At 35.8% G+C, this 21,974-nt stretch overlaps 1 protein-coding gene across 6 annotated transcripts in view; it reads left to right on the top strand.

The window, feature by feature from the left end:
• RTTN (rotatin) overlaps positions 1–13,366 on the top strand; it is a 79,585-nt gene extending 66,219 nt beyond the window's left edge. For all 6 annotated transcript variants that reach the window (XM_058039723.1, XM_058039688.1, XM_058039681.1 and 3 more), the window contains 8 exons: positions 256–350; positions 3,842–3,919; positions 5,317–5,443; positions 7,172–7,371; positions 9,154–9,421; positions 10,661–10,764; positions 11,120–11,189; positions 12,773–13,366. In XM_058039723.1, the coding sequence (XP_057895706.1) occupies positions 256–350; positions 3,842–3,919; positions 5,317–5,443; positions 7,172–7,371; positions 9,154–9,421; positions 10,661–10,764; positions 11,120–11,189; positions 12,773–12,855 (1,025 nt within the window). In that variant the 3' untranslated portion in view covers positions 12,856–13,366. The remainder of the gene's footprint in view (positions 1–255; positions 351–3,841; positions 3,920–5,316; positions 5,444–7,171; positions 7,372–9,153; positions 9,422–10,660; positions 10,765–11,119; positions 11,190–12,772) is intronic.
• Positions 13,367–21,974: the final 8,608 nt, after the last annotated feature.

The raw sequence follows: 21,974 nt of genomic DNA on the forward strand, positions 1-21,974 counted from the left end.
TCATCTTCCCCTCTCAATCTTACCAGTCCTTCCTTTGGGCATTCCTCTCATGGGACTTTGTTGCAAGAGGCCTCAAATGTATTCTTGCTTCTTGAGAGCATTCAGGTAGATGCACTTAATCTCAGCAAGCGTTTGCTACTTCCTGATATCAAGTAGAGAACAAGAAGATCATTGCCAGAAGGATACTTTGGTTTTTAATATAACATTTTTGATTGTGAATTATAAATGTAATTATAAATGTTTTTTGTCTTCCAGCTGACCTGATAGACAGCTGTATAGAAAACATGAAGCACATCCACGCACAGCTGAATTTGGATTCCCTAAAGCCTGGGAAAGCACAGAGAAGAAAGGTAGCTATAAAACCAGAACACTGATAGGATAAGGCACTCCCCAGCTTTCTTTTGTTTGTTTTTCTTGAGGCAGATAGTGCTTGCCTGTGTCCTGGATGAGACAAAAGTAAATGACAGCTTGTAGTGGATCCAGATACTGGAGCTTCTATAAAATTCAATGATGTTAGAACTTCTACCAACTTAATTATCTCACACACTCTTCCACCCAGAGGTCTCACTAGTCTCAACTACCTTTTCCAACACAGAGATGACTGCTACTTCAGGAATGTCAGACATAAAATCGCCTTGGTTCATACTTTGCAGCTGCCCAGCCCAGCTGGTTGTTCACTGGACAAAGCCCCTGGGCATGTCCTGGTAGTTTTTTTCCATGCCTCTCTCTGTTCCTCAGGATCTTCTCCCATTTGCCAGATTGTTCCTCCAACTAGGATCTTCATATTCTTCTTTTTGAGCCCATTTCTTTCTGTGAGGGACAATCTTTTTTGAGGAATTCTTTTTTCCACTAACTTTTCTGTCCAGAACTCCAAGTTTCCATTTGCCTAAACTCAGTAGTCTACATGGAAGTACAACATGATCAGCCTCTGAATTACTGGTTTTGTTTCATGTCTTTTCATGAATTGTAGGATTCAGGATTTCCTACTTTTAGTCCAGGTTATCAGAATAAGCAACTAGTCCGTCCTGGCTGAAAGCAGCAAATAGCAGGCTGATTGAGAGTTCAGAATTCACTTTCAGACATCCACTCACATACGCATCTCATCCTTTTGTAATCTGTCATATTTGTAATTCATTATATTTGTCTTATAGCAATATCAGAGTATTGTTTTCAAACTTAGTTGGACTTTCAGTCTTGACTTTATGGCCCTATCTAACACAGCTAATTTTCTCCATCTTGTTTCCACAATAATATTTTTTTGTTTTCCTAAGCTGTTTTTTTCAGTGTCTTTCAACCAGTGCTAGCTATGTTGGTTTTGTCTGTTCTTGCATCAGTCAATCTCCCTCCCATCCCAAAACTAGTTCCATTCTGCTTGTGCATCTAAATAATAGCTTTTTTACTTTCCTATTATCTGGCTTTCAGTATTATTTTTTTTCTCTTCTCCTTCAGAGTTGGTCTGGACATCTCAGATTCTGTCATCAGACTCAATTGTCCCTGATTTTTTAGCTTCTTTTCAATTTTGGGTCTTTTTAACCTCCTACTTGTGGTTCTTCCACTGCCTGCATTCCCAGTAGTTTCTCTCCATTCACAGTTTATTTATTTAGCTTTTGTTTTTCAACCTGCCTTCCAGTTCTTCCAGGCTCTCATGTCACCCAAGTCTTCTTTACCACATATAGACATAAATTATGTCTTGCCATGATACAACAATTTCATAAGATTTTTGTTGCAATTTGCATGGTCTTTTGCCACTTTCATCTAAGAGAATTAATAAAATACAGGCAGTAACCTCTGCTGTCAAGTTTGATATCTTGTCCACTCCCACATAAATCAGAAATTGCTTGTAGGGTATTTCTGCATTGCTTCAGCTAAATAGTATTTTTCTCTGAGGTTTTGATACAGACATTAGCCTTGATTTGTGAGAGTATGAAATTGTGCTTTATAACAATGAGCTCTTAAAAAAATTTGAGTTTGACCTTGAGATTTGAATGAAATTGGAGGAAAGAAGCCTCTGAGAAAGTTCAGAAAAGCATCTTATGTTTAATTGAAAATTCTTTGAAAGATTGGCAAAATATTTTGTGACAGATTTCCTGCTTAGCTGGGACTGTAGGTTGTTGCATCATATGTAAGTGTGCTGTTCATCATGTGGTACATAATGACAGTTTCATGTGGGGGACACTGAGACATTGCTCTCGTGGTAGATTTAGCAGATCATTCACAAAACTGTCACTTCATCTACTTCAGAGCGCAACTCTGAGAGGAAAGTTCTTTTCTTTTCTCCTTTCTCTGACTCTTAACTATTGGGAAAAGTGTGTTTACCTAGCTTCATTCTCAGGTCAGCTGAGGTGTTTTACTTGATATTCCTTTTCTTTCACAATAATTAGTGTGATGCTAATAAAGAGCATGAAAAGTATTTAGAAGTAGTCAAACTTTCAAAAATCATGTCAAAATATTATTGTAGTAAAAAGCAAGATATCCTGAAATAAATACATCTAAACAATGCTATTGATGCAATCCATAACTTTTTTCAACCTCTTAGAAGTTTGTACACTAAATATGAGTTGTAGCTTGTAGCATTTTAATACTATTTTACTTATTAACTAAATTAATACATAGAGAATTCCTTGAAAGAATTCTTGTCTTAAGAGTCTTGTCTTAGTGTTAGCATTTTATTTGACTAGTGGTGAGACAATCCAGTTATAAAATATATTTGTAATAATGACTTGTATATTTCTTCCTGATCTACTACACCTGGCTTTCATTAACCTTTTTGCAGTGGGCTGTACTGCAGAGTACTTCATCTCTAAATGGCATCAAACACATGATTTATGATGTGTAAGCACATCATTATTTATAAGCATGCATTGTTTCTTCACCTTGTCTGAGATTAAGTATGAGTCCTATTTTACGTTTTTGTTCCTTTATGCTTGATAAGACAGGAATAGTATCCTGTGGTGAACAAGCTTGTTGAAATTTGGTAACCTTTCAGAAGTGGTTTAGTATGTCGCCCTTAAAGGAGTTAGGGCAGCCATCACTGCCCTGTAGTGTCACAGCTCTGTCAAGAAGGTAGATTCTTAGATTCTTTGTTCACTTGTAACTTGAATCTCAGGGTAGCACCTCGCTGTCCGAAGGTCTGTGTTTATTTTTGTAATAGTCTTATCAGGTTGGAAGTTATTTATAGCTTCTATATTTATAGTTAAGGATAGGAAATTAAGATCCTGGGAATATAAGGATGGATTGGCCTGACCTGCTGTAGAGATCACAGAATAGTCTGAGTTGGAAGGGTCTCCCAAGGATCATCAAATCCAGTTCTTAAATGAATGTCCATATAGAGGTCAAACCCACAACCTTAACATTATTAGCACCATGCTTCAACTGAGCTCATCTCAGAGTCTGAAAGACAGAGCTAATTTAACCTTGTTTTCATCCAAGGAACAAAAAGAAATTCTTCTAGGGAATGATTCATTTGACTTGTTTTAGACGTGTGCTTTAGGATGGAACAAATACTCAGGAAGGTTCCACCTGTTCTTTATTAGTTGTAAGAGAAATGGAGCTCAACCGTACAGATTTCTGCTTTTGGTCACATTGGTGCCCTTAGAAATAGTTTCTGTGGGTTATGAAGAGAGATAAGGATAATAGGTTACTGGTTATAAATGTCTTTAGTAAATGTGCTTGAAGCTAGCTGAGATGAATTCTACGTGAAATCAGAAGAAAAGTGCTGAGCAGATGTGACCCAAACACTGATACCTTAGATTTGCACTTCTTCTTTTGAAATATCTTTCCTCCTTGTACAAAATTCATTCTGTCTTACATTGATGATCTTCAATTATTTTTCCCTGGATAGGAGGATTACCTTATCAAGGAGTTAAGGTGTTCGATGCAGCTCCTTAGAAACTGCCTCTTTCAAAATGAAGAATGCAAAGTAAGTATTTTTATACTGAAGTAATATGAACACATTTAGTTACTGAATGAAGATATTTTTTTTTTACTGCTTTGAAGTTATTTGCAAGCTGGCTAAATTTAAACTTTATATTAATGGCAAGAAATACTTCTTCATTATTATTATTCCCACTTCCTAAGAATACTTCACATATCTATTAGGAACTTAGTGTTCATGTGGAAACATCGTCTCCCAATGGTTTCAGATGGCTGTTATCTTTTATATCCACTTCTGCTTTTTGTAAGTCAATAATTATAATTTTCAAAGCATACAACATGAAAAATGGATGGGGAGAAAAGTGTGGGGCCACCAGAAAGGTGCATGGAGATACATTTCAGATCTTAGAAATTTATTTCCTCTCTGTACCTTTTTTGCCTTTCTGAAAGACAGGAAAACCCCAAAACCACCCCAACAAAACAAGCAAAACAAAATAAAATCTAAAAAATAATTTGCTATTTATTTTTCTTTATCTGAATGAAATTGTACTAATCCTCCAAAAGACAATTTTGTTTTCATGTCTGTGTATTATAAAATAATTTTTCTTGTCAAAATCTGGAAAATCTTTTCATTTTATTCTTGTGGTTTTTTCCTCTGTTCTTTTCAATTTCTTTTCAACTTCCATTCTACCTACTTGTTTTTTCCATGGGGAAAATACTACATTACTTGTTTTCACTCTATCCTGTGTTTGTTCTTTCTGATCACTGCTCTTCCTCTTTCTTATTGCTGATACCATTCACACATTTATTTCCACTTTCCCAGTTTAATTTTTCTTGGCATTCTGTTACTTGTGCTGTTTATACGACTTGGGATACTTTTAGCAAATGCAGTGGTAAAAGTACAAGATTTCCTGACTTACCAGGAGTACCCCTTTTCCAGGGCATGTATACAGAACACTTGGGGCTGAATAAGGCATATTCCTGAAGTCCCCATAACTTGGTTGTGCCATAACCACAGCTAAGATTATTGTGGAAAGTTTTTCTGTTTTTGATCAGGATCTGCAGAAAGAATTGCTTGGAGGATTGAAGGAGGTTGATAACTGAAGATTTCTATCATTTGCTCTGTATACAACTGCACTCTTGTATTTCCATGCTTTTTGAATTCCAATAATTACTTTAGAAGGAGTTGAATAAAACTTTAGAGAGCTCTTGAAAAAGAACACTTGGAATGAATAAAACTTTACTTTTGTTTGCATATCTTTCAGTAATTAAGATATGTGCTGGTTTGTACTGGCGTAGAGTTAAATTCATTGGTGGTTGAAATGATGGTGTCGGTTCTCTGTACAGTCTTTTAAACCATAAGATAAAAATATGGTTTTCTCATTGTACATTTCATTTTCAAAGGACTGATTGCATTTGAAATTCTTCCTCATATTGTTGTAGATGGCAGCACTCAAAGCTCATCTTGTTCCTGTTCTGCATTCTCTGTGGCCGTGGTTTTTAGCAGATGATTCCTCAATGGAAATAGCTCTGCATTTGCTTTGTGTCTACACTGCAAACTATCCTGCAGGTATGAAAGTCACTATGTGGTGGAATACATCAAAGTATTTTACCAGAATAATTAAGACAGAAAAGCTTAATAAAGGGAAAAGAATGTTTATTGCTACCGTGAGAGGAAAGTAAAAGCACTGCTCCATCAAAGCCCATCAAGAGTTTTGATTTTAATACATTCCAGACTTTTGTTCAGATCTGGTCCAAGCTGTTGAGTTTAGCAAGAGTGCAATTGTACTAAAGGATTAAATAGCATTTAATTCAAACCATTACGTTTGAAGGTTTTGCTGGATGTCCTGCCAAACTGAGTAACATACTATAGAAGTACTATTCTAGGAATTCTTTAATAGAGAACAGTGTATCAGCACTTTGTATGGGTTGTACATCAATCCTTATTGAGAATAATTCTGGTTTTGAAATAGTCAATCAAATTCAATTTTGTATTAAGTTTCTTCAGTTTATTTATGCCTTGGACTCAGTAGCTTGCATTTGTATATTTTTCATAAGAAATCTCCTTTTAATTTGATCAAACCTTTTATTTCCATTGATAATTATCCCCACTACTAGAAGCCTGAACTTTCTTCTAGCATGGATTTTTTTCTTTCCTTATCCTAGTTATTTAGATTTAGCAAATCATAAATAATGATTTGCAAGTAGTTTAAAGAGACACAAAAGTGTCTGTTCCTTTCTCCCTGTCAGGATACCATAACTGTTAAAATAAATAGTTAATGGTTAAAATATGACTATTTTTTAAAGTTAATGTTTCCAGACCTTAAATGAACTTGCAATTACTTTTTTCGTAAAGAATTTCTTTAATATGGGCTGAAGAAGTGGATTAGTCAGCTACAGAGTGAAAAATAAAAATGTACTGTCCTGTCCACGTGCAAGAAATCAAGCTGACGTGACTCTAGGCTGCAGTTCTATTTTCCTTGCTGATAAGAGCACGTGCTCTCTGATCAATCATGTTTTTTCCTTCTATTGGGAATAGCTGGCTTATGGGGTGTCCCAAATTTACCTACTCTGAACTGGTTAACCACTCCTCTTCAGTGTAGTCAGAGAAATGCATGTAAATATTTGTCACAGTTAAACATTGTTTCATTTTTGTTTACTTTTGCTGTGTAAGAAATTACCTGTTGTTGCTGATGGCCAGTGCCACTAAAGAAAAGCACATATATCTATATTTGTGCAGAAGGCATTTATCTGTACTGGGTCAGGCTGTTCCCTGCTGCTGTAATAATTCAAACTTGTAGCTCTGTAGCACAGGATTGTGCATTCTTCTGTTGTACAATGTAGTGACAGCTGCAGACAGCGCTTATATTTCTCAGAAAAATATTCTAAGAAATTCATATTAATCCTTTCAAATTATACAGAGACCTCTTTTTCTGAGACAGTTTCAGAGGATCCCTTCAGATTCAACCTCCAAATACTTGTATAATTAGATATATGTTCTGGCTTTTAAAGAGACTTTCTGAGATGGAGCAATAGCTTCTATTTAACAGTAGAATCACCTCTTACATTCTAGAACAATAGAACAGTAGACTCCTATTCCACTAAAGTGCTACATTCAGCCACAATTCTATTCATAGCATGTCTGATTGACTTCATTGGGGTTCAAAGAAAAGATACCTAGCAAATCCTTTGAAAAGTTCCATCTCAGTGTTTGAGCAGTTGCACTGTTCTTACTATAGATTTTGCTTTTAAATACATATCTGCATTTCTAATATGATAAATGTCTCATTGCTTTAAGGTTGTGCTTCACTTTGTTGGGCCAGTGGTGGACAATCATCACTTCCCTCTGCACGAAGTGCAGCTGGCAATTCATTAATGCATTCCATCTTGAAATTGGCTTCTCATGTGTCAAATGATAACAGCCCAGTTCAGCAGGTGGTCTTTTGTCTAATATCTAACCTTGCTCTGTCTCATGACTGTAAAGGCATTATTCAGAAGGTAAGTAAATGGTTACCTGTATTTTAGCAATGGATGCAGTTTCCTTTCTCATGAACACTCATATTTTAATATGGAGTGTCCTGTGATCATATAGACATGCATCTGTGGGAATCAAATCCATTGTGTCTTCTCAGTTGTCATACTGTTCCCTAAGAGCAGAGTGTAATTCAGTCATATTCATAGTCTAGACAATTTTTGCTACAGCTTTTTGTAAGTTCTCTGTTTCAGTGGGTTGTACCATTTTTAATACCCACATATATTGATAGCAATCACTAGTGGATCAAGCAAGTGAGTATGCTGTAGAACAAACTGCATGTGAATGATCAAGAAATTAAACATTGTGTGAATCATTAGGTATGCTCTGGAAACATAACCTTTGTAAAAGTTCTAAGAAAAAAAGCAATGATTGGATGTTGGATAAAAAGCTATTCTTAGTACACAAACGTATGTAATGTCTTTTCCTTTTTATATGTTGTATATAGAATGATCCTTACTCTGTTTTATGAAATGTGCTTTGAAAAATCTGTTTCCTTTAAACTTTGATCATTTAAATAAATTCAAACCTTGAGAAAGTCAACTGTAGTACTGATGTGATAAGATGAGCTAACTCAGTAGAAATTATAAAAAGTGAGTTTATTTCTAGCAACTTTTGTAGTAGTTGATTAATTGCAAAAATTTGTTTTGATCTCCATTAACAATGTTCTGGTCTTGGACCTAATTACCTGTTAGAAATGCAGGGAGAAATAAATCTTTTTGGGATGCTAATTATGAAAAGCACAGTCATACCATTGCAAAGTTGCTAATACTCAAACTTTTTGAAAGAAACAGAGTTTGAGATCTCTTCTGTAGTAGCTGTTGTATTCTGAGAATTGTTGTTGCTTTTATGCTCTTCAGAGTTTCACTCTAGTGGGATAGTACTTCCTTCTCTCTCTTGGGCTCTGCTTTCATAAGTGTAAGCAATGCTGAATAACCAATTCCCTCTGTGAAAATTAAATTACCAATGTTATATTCACATGAAGAAAACCACAATGAGTTTGTATGCTGGGTTGCTTGCTTTCAACCAGATGCTTGTGTATATTGTCAAGATTCAGTGAGCCTGGGAATATTTAGTAAAGGACTTTTTCATTAGAGGAATTAATGTCAGAACGCCTCCCTCTTGCAACAGGGGAATTGATTTTCATCTTCTCACAATCTCCTTAAAGTGGAGGCGAAGATGAGATAGTTTATGTCATATCAATGCACAGTTCTTTTTCTTAAAAGCTTACAAAAATAGAGGACATTGCTCTGGCTGGCAGTGAAGGGAGGAGTGGTGCTGTAGGTTCTTACAAGTCACTTCCAACTCAAGACATCCTGTGATTCCTTTAACATTTTTCAGTAGGATGCAATAATAAGTAAGGAATCAAGTATGCATTAACAATAGTGCATTGATTCACTTAAAATGTCACTAGCTTATTTTTGGGTAGAAACAATGAGTGCAAAGCAAAAAGCTTATGTAGTGTGGGAATTAGTCTTTAAAGAAGTATATTGTGTTGGATCAACTTTTATATATCTACACTGCATATTATTATAGAAGAAACTGTATGTTACCATACCAACTTTTTAACCATGCAGCAGATTCTTTTTCTATGTAATTTTTTTCAAAAATTGTTGACTTATAATAGGTTGCCTTTAATGTATAAATTTAATAATGCTAGGTCAAGTATGTGGATTGGAAGGTCAGACAACAGCAAACAAGCCATGGAATACTATAAATTCTGAAACCCTTTTTCTTCCTTCTAACAGAGTAACTTCCTGCAGAACTTTTTATCTCTTTCATTGCCAAAAGGAAGTAATAAAAATTCTGGTAATGTGTCTACTCTCTGGCTAAAGCTGCTACTGAACATATCTTTTGGAGAAGATGGACAACAGATGGTTATGAAGATAAATGGCTTTTTAGACCAGATCATTGAAATGTGTAAATACAAGCACAAAAGCAGCCAATATCTAGCACTTCTTATTCTACATAACATATGTTTTAGTCCAGCTAATAAACCGAAGATATTAGGTAATGGTAAGTATCTGAAGGGTGTGCAAACTGTTTTTCTCTGAGAATATCATGGCTTCCAGAAGACTACATTTTCATGGTAGTTTGGGTTACTGACCAAGAACTCAATGTTGTATCTTAGAGGAGCATTTTTTTAAAAAAAATTAATTTTTAGAATTGCAGAATACATATTTTGGCAGAGAGACAATTACAGTAATACATAATAAAAGGAAAACCAAATAAATAGTTTTCAAAAGCAAATCAAGATTCGTTATTAGGCAGATCATTTGGATATAATAACCAATTATGAATGAAAGGATTTTTGCAGTTTTCTCAAACTGCTAGTTTTTCAGGGAGGGTTGAAGGATTCTTTGTATCTGTCCATTTGAAGTAATTGACGTTCCTATCTTTCAACTAGACAAAACTTTGTTAGCTTATGCAAATAATCAATGTTGAGACAAACTATTTTATATCCTGTCATGTACAAAAAATGTTTATGATAGTGATAAAGTTGTGTCATGGCATATATATTTAATGTAACAATATGTTCAGAACTTTTTTTTGGTTGTTTGTAGAAGGTATGTTTCCTTGCCTCATTTAATTGCAGAGAGAATGCTTCTGTCTTTGTTTCAAATTCTCAGCAGGTTTTCCATAGTGTCCATGCTTTTTATTTTTCTTAAGATTTGGATTTACTGCCTTAATTAAATATACATTATTGACTTACATAATCTATGAATTTTTGTTGTGAAGTGAAGAAGCAAAGTGGAAGAGTTTGGCTTCAGAGCAATTCTACAAAATTAAAGCACCTAAAGTGAGGTGGCAAATATTTTTCATTGGTTGCAAATCATGTGCATAATAAGTATGAAGGGAAATAAAAAAGTCTTAATATCCATCCTGATGTGGCTCTAATTGTGGCTACTGGGAGTTATAAAACAGTTTCACAGTTTACTTAGTCCCTTAGCATAGCTGATAGCTATACATAATGTTAATGTTTTATTACTGGTGGCTTAACTTTGTAGCATTACTTGGTTTTGTTTTGCTATATTGTTTTTAACACTTCTTTCAATGTACTGTGCTGATTTTATGAGCATATTGAAATTTAATCGATAATAAAGTTTCTGTAATTCCTCTGCCATACCAGTACTAGTCATAAAAATAAGTATACTCCAAGCATCAATCTACTGAGGCATGTAAATATATTTGCATTGCTCTTGATTATATTTTCTAGATGCATTTGGTTTCATGTTTTTTTATTTGTCTCATTAGATCAAGCAATTGCAGTACTGTCTGCCTGTTTGGAAAGTAACAGTCCTGCTGTTCAGAGAATAGGAGCAGCTTCGCTTTGGGCTTTGCTTCACAACTATCAGAAGGTTAGTATTTAAGAAATCTGTGAAAAAACTGTAATGTTATACTTTTATGCTGTAAACAATACAGTAATCTCTAAGTAAATAATCATAAAGTTTACAATAGTCATTCTGTTTTATTTTGATTGCATAGCTGCCGAGGCTGAGAGATTAAAGAACATGGTATAGAAGCAGTTTGTCCTTCGTAATTTGTGACTTCTTATATAAATGCAGTCTATATGGTGATACAGTTATATTAATTCTAAAAATTCCTACATCTCATGATCTGATAAATTATTGTAATTTTTTAAACTTTGCTATTAAGGAGCGATCATGTGGGCAAGAAATCTCATTGTGTTTTGTGTGTTTGTGTGTACTACAGGCAAAAGTAACTTTGAAGAATCCATCCATAAGGAGAAGAATAGATGAAGCTTATTCTTTAGTGAAGAAAAGTAGGTCTTATTTCTACTTAATGCCAATTCTTAATTTTTCCATCATTAAAGCATTTCAGTTTATATCATCACAGTAAGTTTTTGTTGTGCTACAAGTTTTTGAAAGGATACTTTTTCCCTAAAATCACAATTAGCAATGTGGCTTATAGTTAGGCATCTTATAAATAGAGATGGAGAAAAATGCCTTAGGTGAACACCTTAGATAATTACCAAGGTTAGTTTTGAAGTATAGGTCTGATCATGCTTGCAATAAAGAGCCTTTTCACAGTCCAGTTGTGTGAATCTTTAAATCTTAAATTTAGTGATAAGAAAAATTGTTCTTTTAGCAATGACTTTGCCTAACTGTGCTCAGCCTCAGGATTCTCTCTTGAGCCACACAGAGATGGGATCAGAACAGAGCAGTGTTCCCACATTAAAGCATTCTGGCATGGGTTAGTGATATTCTGAAAGCTTCACATTTTTGCTTAAGTAACTGAACATAGCTCTTGTTTGAATGGCTGCAGTACAATAGATTCAGCTGAAGAACATTCAGTATGGAAAGTGTTCAAACACTGATCTGGAGCTTCAGTAGCTAATAATGGGTTTATTGGTTGTTAGTCACATCAAGTTAGTCTAATCTTGAAAGGACATGATAATGTCTTTTTAAGCTAATGAGCTTTCCTACTAATTTAAATTGTTCTGGATGTACTCAAATAAGTTTATTGATTAAGGGGCTTATCATACAAGGTTTCCATAGTATTTGCATAACATATTTGCCACAGACTTTCTCTCTACATTGACCATTGTTGGTATCCTAATAAGGAGGAGGTGTATTTTTGATATAACATCTCATAATTTTTCCTTAGAATAAAATTAATTAATTTTGAGAATGTACTGTAGTTTCAAATTCAGCCATTACTTAGTCAACCCTTAAACATAACAGTACAACATTTCATATACTGATAATATATTAACAAGTTTGTATTGTTCCTTACAGCAGAACTACCACGGATCAGAGACTTTGCTACCTTGTTGAATCAACAAGGTAGAAATATGTACCTTTTACAGATTAGCACCTCATAACATTAATACCCATTTATTTATGTACTGCTGTAGAACATGAAGGCCCAGACTGAACTATTGATTTTTAATTCAATAAAAATTTACGTATCAAAATAAGGAATAGAAAAGATTTTATGCAACTGTCATTATTATGGTTTATAGTTCTGTAATATGTCATCAATATTGTCACTAAAACATTCCTGCATTAAGGATCCCAACTAGTCTGTGCTTGTAAAACTTTGATCACTTGACAGTGATAATTGGGCTAAAATGGTAGGTTGTTATTCTGAGTACACGTGGGGAAATATTTCAACATGGCTATTGTTATTTTACTTTTTCTGCTTTGTCATACCCAAGAGTAAAACCAAAACAGATTTTGCAACATAAAGTAAAAGTATGTGATTTGTTACTCATTAATACAGAGGTTAAGGTCATAAACCAGTATGAGTTCTTGCAAAGCATTTAATGCAATCTTTGGAAAAGTAATTGTGTATTAAGAATCAACTAGAAATTCAAATCTTGGGGGTTTTTTTTCCTTTCAGGTTCTCCCCAGCCAGAAGAAAATGAACTACATGCCTACCATTTAAAATGCTTAGAGAATATAGTGCAGCTTCTTGATTGTTAATGGTCATCAGTCAACTTCTCATGTTGAAATTGAATAGCTTGTTCAATGAGAGCCTGAAATTTGAAGAAAGCACTTCTGATTCACAGATTTGTGACAGCAGCAGATTTGCTGTGGAAGAAATTTATGAAGCCTTTGAGGAAGGAGTTCATCTCTTTGAACCAAAGAAATTGCACTGTTTCTGGTTCAAACTGTTTGTACTGTAATCCCAATGGGAAATTATAATTATGCTACTATGTAAAGTATGTACACAGAAGAAGGAATGTACAGGGGAAAAGATTTGAAAAATGAGTAATTTTCTTAAATTATGCATTGAAATTGTTACTGTACAGTGTTAGAATTTCTGGTTTGGATTGTTCTTAATAAAGGGGTTTTTAACTGAGATCAGCATTTGCTGTGAGTGAAGTGGAATTTTTAAGATTGCAGGTGTGCAGAGTGTATGCTCAGATTAAAAACTGAAAATGGTGGCAATTGTGGTGTGTTATACATATTAAATGCAGAACAGCAAGGTGTGTGTTGTGGTTTTGAAGAAGATTTCAGTTCAAATTGCTGCATGTTTTTTAAGATGCTAACAATTGAAAAAGAGCTCAATTGCTGATATTAGAGGTGACAGTTATGCTAACATAGCAGTTTTTTCAGGATATGGGGTGTGTGCATCCGTTTTAGTTACATTACAACAACGTAGAAAATATTTGAGTCAAAATCTGTTGGTTTCTAAAGACTTGGAATCTTTTGCTTGGGGCAAATTCTGCCCTCTCTTCCCCCCCACTATTATCCAGGCCTGTGTGGCCTTTGAAGTGCTACTGTGTAACTATTGCTCCAACTTTTTCAGTATTCTATGCTGAAAGAGATTGAGGGAAAAAAAATACATTGCTCTCTGAGCACTACTGTTTTTCTGGCCGTGCTTATGGAATACCTAACAGGATGTTCTAATTTCCCTCAACACTTAAAGCTTTTATTTTATGTCAGAGTCAGATAGAAGGGAGCTAATTCAAAGCAAAACCCAAATAACATCTCTAAGAATTATAGCAAGGCCATGTCTACCTGTAATTAGTCTTTTCTTCTTAACCAGGTGATGAAAGTATTTTCTGCTGACAGAGGGGATTGTGGTTTATTTGTTTAGCAGTGCTTGTAAATTATGTGTGACTGGATATAATTCAGCTGACCATAAGTGTGATGCTTATGGCTGGGTTGTCATTACTAGAAATGTAATTATTGGCTTATCTCCCATCCCTCCACCAAACAAAGAGCAAGCATGGACCACCAAAACTTGATTCTTTTCCACTTACTGTGTTGTGTAATTACTGTATTTTGCTAGGCAGTTGTTAAATGCTGTCATGCCCATCCCATGGTATTTATTGTAGAACACTCAGCTGCAGGGCAGGAGACAGCTCTGCAAGTCAGCATTTGCTGACTGGGCTTGGAAGTGTGAGGTCTTTTTCCCTCAGACTACCAAGTGCTAAGTCTCTTCAGAGACTTGTGTTTCAGCATACTCACCCCAATGCTCTTTCTCATAAATCAGTCACTAAGTCAAAGTGCAGATTGTTTGCCATTTTTTCTGTTTCAAAAGGACAAAAAATGAGAGCATTCAATGCCAAATGAATTCTAACGAAAGTAACCATTCTTGCAAGGATGGCAAGATCTCATTCAAAGCATGGATACACATGGATCTCATGAGGAGAATGAGGGCTGCAGTTTCATGACTTCCATGAAGTGCAAGTACAATATAATAAGGCCATAGAAGATCTGGATGCTTGTTTTCTATTAAACATTTCTATTTTACTAAGCTGTGCTTGTTCTTGAAGAAACTATTCACATTGAAAAATCTGGGCAAATTGCTAATACATTTGTTGTTACAGTAAACCTTAGTGCTGTGCTTATCCCAAAATGAGTTATTTTCTCAGTATTCTGCAACAATTTATAGTTGTGGGAAGCAATTGTAGCAATGTCATAAGCAAATACTTATATTTGATGTTGCTATTCTGGAAAATCAAAGCAATTTTTAAACTCTGAGGGCTAAAATCTATATTCATATTGGGAATAAGCTTTCTTCCTTCAAGATTAAGGAAAGGGCTTTATGTCTTTATTTAAAGGACAGCACTTCCTTCCATCAAATTTTCTCTTGAAAACTGGGAGCATAGTGGCTGCATCCTGCCTTCCTGCACGTTAACAAAGTGAGTTATAAAATGTAAATTACTCTATATTTCCTATTCACTGGCACTTAGACTACCATAAATAGCCTCACAATAACCTTTAGTCCTAATTGATTTCATGAAAAAGGATTTACATATTTAGACTTCATTCACAGTTAATTTCCAAGTTTTGGAGATCCATCTATCTTGAAGGATGGGGTATTTGTCATGTTTGTGTTTTCAAAGAAAATTAAACCCTTAAATACCTTCAAATTCTAAGAACTGTAAAATAATTTTTTATCTTACAGAGGAAAGTGCAATTAAAGTGGAGATGGATTTCCTGAATAAGCTACAGAATTTAAAAGGCAATATTCAACTTTCATCTAGTTTCCCTAATAAAAGGCACAGCTATGCAAGCTAGGAGTCTCTTGAAAATCCTTATCCAAGAGAATTCAATTACCATTTGTGCTAACTGCAGATATATCATGCTCTTACTTGGTTGCTTTATCTTTTATGATAAGCTTGTAATCAAGAAAGAAGTTATTAAATTCAAAAGAGGTAAGCGCATAAAATCCACTAATAATCAGGCTTTCAGATTCTTTTTTAAGATGGATGTGTCATCTAGTGCATGTTCGAAACTTCCACAGAAATAATTTTCACTTAAGAGGTATAATATTGTAGATTAAGCTTAAATAATTTCGTTTTGATTGTGTGTGTTCATGCAAATAGAGGCATTTAGTCATGACTTACTGATGAAGTTTTCAAACCTTTCAGTAATAGGTTCTCAAGCCTACTTGAAAATCCTCAGGAAAAATACTTCATTTATGAGAAAGGGACTATTTTTTGCTCTTCCAGCAATTTGGACTTGCGGATTCTCCTCACTCAGCAACTGTGCATCCCTGGATGATGTTTTTCATTGATTCCCCTCCATACCAAACTTGCAAATTACAGCAATTATGGGCTTGTGGCAGCAGTACTGGCCAGACTGGGGAGGGGAGTTTTCTATACTTGAGACTTCAGCCCAGCTTTTTTTAAGGCTTTCCCTTCACAGTAAAGTAGAAGCTCTGTGACAGCTTCTAAAATCTGCTTTTCCTTCAGAGAAATGTTTTAATGTCTTCCAGGGGAGAAAAAACTGGTTAGCAGCCACACAAGGGTTGCTGTCCACTGGGGATTCTGAGGCTACTCCCCATTTCACTTGAGTTTTCTTCTGGTTCAACTCTCCAAGGTGGCTCCTAAAGTAATCACTTACAGCTCCACTGCTGAGACAGCAGGCGTGCTGCCATTGCTTTAGGATAGAGAAGGAGTTGTGGTAAATACAATTTCACAACCCTGCAGTCCTTGTAGGCTCCTCTTTTGGCTCCTGGGTTGCCCTATGGAAGATGTGCACTCTACATTTATCACCTCATCATCATCAACTTTTTGTGATTACCTAACTTCATTCAGGACTTCTGTGTGGTCTCTGAGCTTCCTAAGATCTGATTAGTCTCCCTGTGTTGTAACCCATGAGGGTTTGGCCCCACTATTGAGGGTTAGTGTGTGCCCTCTGGCCTCCATTCCAGCTGTTCTTGGGCACATCTTTATTTTTATAGCTGGTATTTTAGGTGCTGAACATTAGGTAGTAGGGATTTTATAATTAAGTTTGGTATTCAGGGTTTGGTTTCCTCCACTCCTCCTCCAATCAGCCACCACAGCCTTTAAAAAAAATTTAAAAATTTGAAAAACTGGTTGCATTTTCACTGGAAGAAAAGAATTCTTACAGCACCCACTTTCATGCATCCAAAATGGAGTCTCAGTCTGTGTTGAATTTACAGCCAACCTATAGGCTTAGGCTCACAAATGTCCTCATTCCTCATAAACAAAACACATAGACCTGCTTTGAATGGTCAGTCTGGATGTTGTGTCATCATTCCAGCTTCTTGATTGCTTGCCAACAGGCCTATAAATAAATTTGTATGTTGTTAGATCCCAGTCCTTAGCATTTACTATGTACATGTAAGTCTGCTAGGCAGAGCACAGGATGGCAATTCCCAGTGCTTCACATACAGTAGGCAATACATGATTTAGTGCACATATGTGACTTGCAAATTTCCACTGTTGTTGCAGATCTTTCTTTAAAAACTCAGTTTTAGTAATGCTTTCTAATTGAGAATATCTTCAGAATACTGACCTGGAGTTCAAATACAAATGAGGTCAGCAGCAACAGGGGGAATGTGTTTAAACCCAAAGCACTGTCCCTCACCAAAATATCCTTCACTAACCCTAAGTGGCAGTGCAGAGCTTCAGAGAGATGGAGCAGAACAGGAGATGGGGAGGATGTCCTCAGCCTGTGGCCTCTATCTTAAACATGCTGGGAGTTACAGGCTTACCTGTGTCTGTGTTTTAGATCCAGGGGGTAATAAAATGCATGTTATCGGGAGCTTTCTGGCCAATCTAGATATGTCTGCTAACTGAGTTTAACAACAAGGTAATAATTCCTCAGTTTATTTTCTGTGTTATGCTGCATCACAGGCTGCCACTGACTTCAGACACCAGTTAGTTATCTGAACAAAAAACCCCAACAAAACAAACAAATGAACCCAAAAATAACTCCTTTGAGAGGATACATTGTCATCTGTCATTGTCACCTTGACGTCTAGGTGAGTTGACTCTCAACTGGAGCAACACCAATCAATGTGCAAGTGTCAGCATAGTAGTGCTCATCACATAAATAAAAGCTTAGTCTTGTGGGCAAGCTCAAAATTATTACTCTTCTGAGGTGGATTTCACCAAATCAGGATAAGGAAAATTGTCTTTCTTCTTGCTTTCCATTCTAGGACTCTGTAACTGAGGATTTGCAGAAGGACTTTCTCGCATTGCTGTGGCAGCTGGAGAGTGACTCACTCCTTCTCAGCCAGAGTTTTTCTTGCCCATTAGGATATTTTTCCAGAAAGATGTCTTTCACAGTTGAGCAACAGTACCTGAATAAAAACTTTTAGTTGCTTCCAATTAAAACTACTTTATCTAAACTTCAGAGCCTTCCTGAATCTGGAATTTGGTGAATGGGGGTTGCACTGCATTGATCTTCAGAGGTCTCTTCCAACCCTAGCAATTTCATGATTCTGTGAGTCCTGTAGGTCTACTAACAGGCTTTAGTGCCTATATGATTAAATGCTCTGCAATTTCAAAGTTTTTCATAAATGGCAAATAACTGTGAAGTTTCAAGGGCTAACACAAGCCCTGCTCTTGCTGGTAGCAGCAGTGTTACTGGAATTGTCTTTTTTTCTGAAAGTTTTGGTGAGATTTTTCATCTGTTTGTGTAAATTAAGACATCAGCTCCTCATTAGTCCACAGCTCAGGAGACTGTTCCTTAGAACCTCTGGTGTTGCTGCTTCATGCCTGCAAGATGTACCATTTCCAGCATTAAAAATAAGTTTAAAAAAGGAATATTAAATTCACCTGCATGCTGGTATCTGACCTAATAACTGCTACTCTGGAGTGAAAAATCTTGCATTGTCCAAAATTATTCTGCAATAATTAAAGGTTGGCAAAGAATCCCTGAAAAAAATGCTTATTAATAAAAGAGAAGGAGTGGAGCCGTACAGCAGGAGGTTTTGCCAGCAGCTGGCACAGCCTGTGGGGAGCTTTTGGGGTTCTGTGCAGCCTGTGGCTGTCTCTCTGTCTCAGGAGATTTATAGGAGAAAAATTCTCTCTGCTCACTTTGGGTGTTTGTTGACAGTAATTTGCCATTGTATTGTTTCTATTTATTACATTTATAATATAATAGCAGCAGTCTTCCCTCTCTATTTTGAATAAAACATTTTTACACAGTTTTATGGGGCAATATGATTGAGGTGTCACAAGAACACCTTAAATTCTGTTTTTAAAGCTAACTTTCTTAGCAACAGAAATTTGCATACTGTAAAAATAAAATGATAAAAAAAAATGTAGCACAGCAAGCACTGGATTATAAGGATTTGTATTCTTCTACTGAGTCTCTATGTGGTTAAACATGCAGTTTAACATTGTGAGATTTCTCCAATATGCTTTTCAAAATATAGTATGACAAACAGTGAGCATGGAACTTTTTATTTTTTTGGAAGTAACAACAACTGATTTTAAGAAGCAAATGACCATAAAAATCAATAAAAAAATCTAACTTTATGCGGTGTTCGACTAGGCCCCAGCAGGGGAAACATTATTGTATGGACAAAGTCACTAGGGAATATAGCTGGAATTGAGGTCAAAATGTAATCACCCAGAACACAGCTCTTTGGGATGGATTATTTTATTCTCTCTCTGGAATGAAATACCTTTTAATGGTAACAAATCTCGTTATCCTGTGCTGAGAGTGTATTTGCCATAATGTATTAGAAGAAAGATCCTTAACAGCCTACGCACTTTTTCATATGATTATCCAAAATGTTCCATGCTTTCTCTCCAACGTGCTATAATAACTTTCTTTTCAGTTAGAGACAAAATGGCCACTTGGAAGGAGTGGTAGGTAGTAAGTGCTAAACTAAGTGTTTGAAATCTAACTAAAACTGAACATCTAAAGAAACAGAAAAGAAGTGGTAAGGGAGAAAAAGAGAGAAAAAGAAAGATTAAAACAGGTAAAATAGCCTGGTACTGTAGAAAATCAGTTCAAAGGGCCATAGCTATAAACACCTGTGAAAACAGCAGTTCCCTGTGCTGTCATAGCTTGTTTGAATTTCAATTATTTAATTGTTTTTAATTCTTTTTTTTTTTGGTGTTTAGCAACAACCTAAGAGATGTTCCACTGCCGCTGTTCTAGAAACTTTTGTAAGCTCTTATGGTGGTTTTTTTTTTTTTTTAAATATCAGTGTAACATTATTGATAATGCCATTCTTACAAATGTACCACAAAGAGGTGGCTTCCATGTGTGTGTTCAACTTCTTATACATGAATGAAACAGTGAGACAGGCTGGCTCCTCATGGCTGGTTCTGTCTTGTCATCAGTGCATGTTATTGCTGCATTCCAAAGAAGTTCATTTCTTCATACAGAAATCCCCCCTCCCCCACCAGAAGAGGTATAATCTATGTTTTGGTGAAGTCATTGGAAATTCTTGGTAATGTTAAGGGCAAGATTTCTTTTAGTTTCATTTAATTTTGATTCCTGGTATTTTCCTTGCATATGTCAGTACACCAACCATGACAGCCTTTTTTCAAATGCAGTAGAAGGTCATGTAAGTGTCAGAAATTTCTGTTAGCAGAAGTAATTAATACTGTCAAAATCTTTTCAGAAAAGAAAACTGAGCTATTTAAGATGCTTTTAGTGCTACTCTTCCTGTACAAAGAAAGACTAATATCAGAATGCCAGAAAATTGTGTCTGTGTTCTCAGAAGTACTTATTCACCATTTGCTGAATTCATTCAGCAGCCATTTTCTATATATTATTTTATATGTATACATTTGAAGCAGTAGAATTTCTGCTTCACTGAAAGGGGGACACATATGCATTCGTCTCAGACTTGGTAAAAAATGAAGTTGATTCAGTTGTGTAAAAAAAGGTCCATGGAGACTGAGAAATAATGTCCAGGAAATATCATTTACTGTTCTCTACAACAGAAACAAACAAAACAGTACACAAAACTTTCAATCCCAGAAATCCAGGAACAAAATTCAGCTATAAAAACACAGTGTATCTTTCATTTTATGTTTTGAAAAATAACAAAACAAAATAGTAATTCTGTATAGTTAAGTTTCCCATTATAAAAGGGATATGGTTTGCAATGGATACAAACGCTGATGCAAGTAAGCTGAAAAATGCAATTTTGATCTTGGACCTCTGGATCTGGGATGTTAATTTGAATAAACCAAATACCTGGATATGTGTGATTAACAGCCTAACGTGCATGAAGAGCCCTCTCCCATAAGATATTTAGGAATTAACTGCCTGCTAAGTCAAGGTCTCTGGTTATTTCTGATCAAACTAAATGCAGACAACCAGCTCTTTAAAACTATCCTAGCAAGGTTTACCTCAGATTATCTGTTGAAATTCCTGTCTGTCTAATGCATCAGATTATTCTGGTAAGCCTTTGAACACTCACACATCATAAATTCAGATCACTACCTTTTAAAATAAATCTCTTTCACTTTAATAAAAAACCCCACAAAATCCACTAAAAATAGAAAGATGAAATTGTACAAAAAGAAATATCTACAATTTTTCCACTTTGAGTGATTCAAAATCACAGACTCATTTAGGCTGGAGAATACCTCCAAATCATCAAGCCCAGCCTCTGACCCATCACCATGCTGTCGATTTGACCGTGGCAAGTAAGTGCCATGTCCAGCCAGTTCTTGAACACTTCCTGAGATGGTGACTCCACCACTTCCCTGGGCCATTTGTTCCAATGCTTAATAAGCTTTTCCATGAAGAAATTCTTCCTAATATCCAACCTGAACCTCCCCTGCTGCCGTTTGAGGCCATGTCCTCTCATCCTGTCACTTGTTACCTGGGAGAAGGGGACGACCCCCACCTGGCTGCACCCTCCCTCCAGGCAGCTGTAGGGAGTGATAAGGGCTCCCCTGAGCCTCCTTTTCTCCAGGATAAACACACACAGCTCTCTCAGCCTCTCCTTGTTTTGTTTAGTCTCTAGAAGTCCTGTGTGTTGTATTTAAACTGACAGGAGTTTCACACAAAATTTCAACTAAGGGGAGTTCAATTCAACCATCAAAACAAGAGCATAATACATTTGACTGATGGCAGCATCAATATGTTAGGATAGTCATGTTGGGATAGTTGATAAGCATTTTTTTGAGCAGAGATGCCACTTCACAGGCATTGTAGGATTCCTATGGATCGTAGATGTAATTTCAAAAAAATCTGTCACAGATCAGTGCCTCTTGTTGTGAACATACCAGTGAAACAAAAGATCTATGCAGTCACAGTAATTCAATTTAAAAGTTAAATCTGCCTAAAATAACTTGTGATGATTTTTCAAGGGGTGCTCTGAAGCCCTATAGATGTAATTAAACTTTCAGCTTCTT

The sequence above is a fragment of the Melospiza georgiana genome, chromosome 1, assembly GCF_028018845.1.
Source record: "Melospiza georgiana isolate bMelGeo1 chromosome 1, bMelGeo1.pri, whole genome shotgun sequence".
Taxonomy (NCBI): domain Eukaryota; kingdom Metazoa; phylum Chordata; class Aves; order Passeriformes; family Passerellidae; genus Melospiza; species Melospiza georgiana.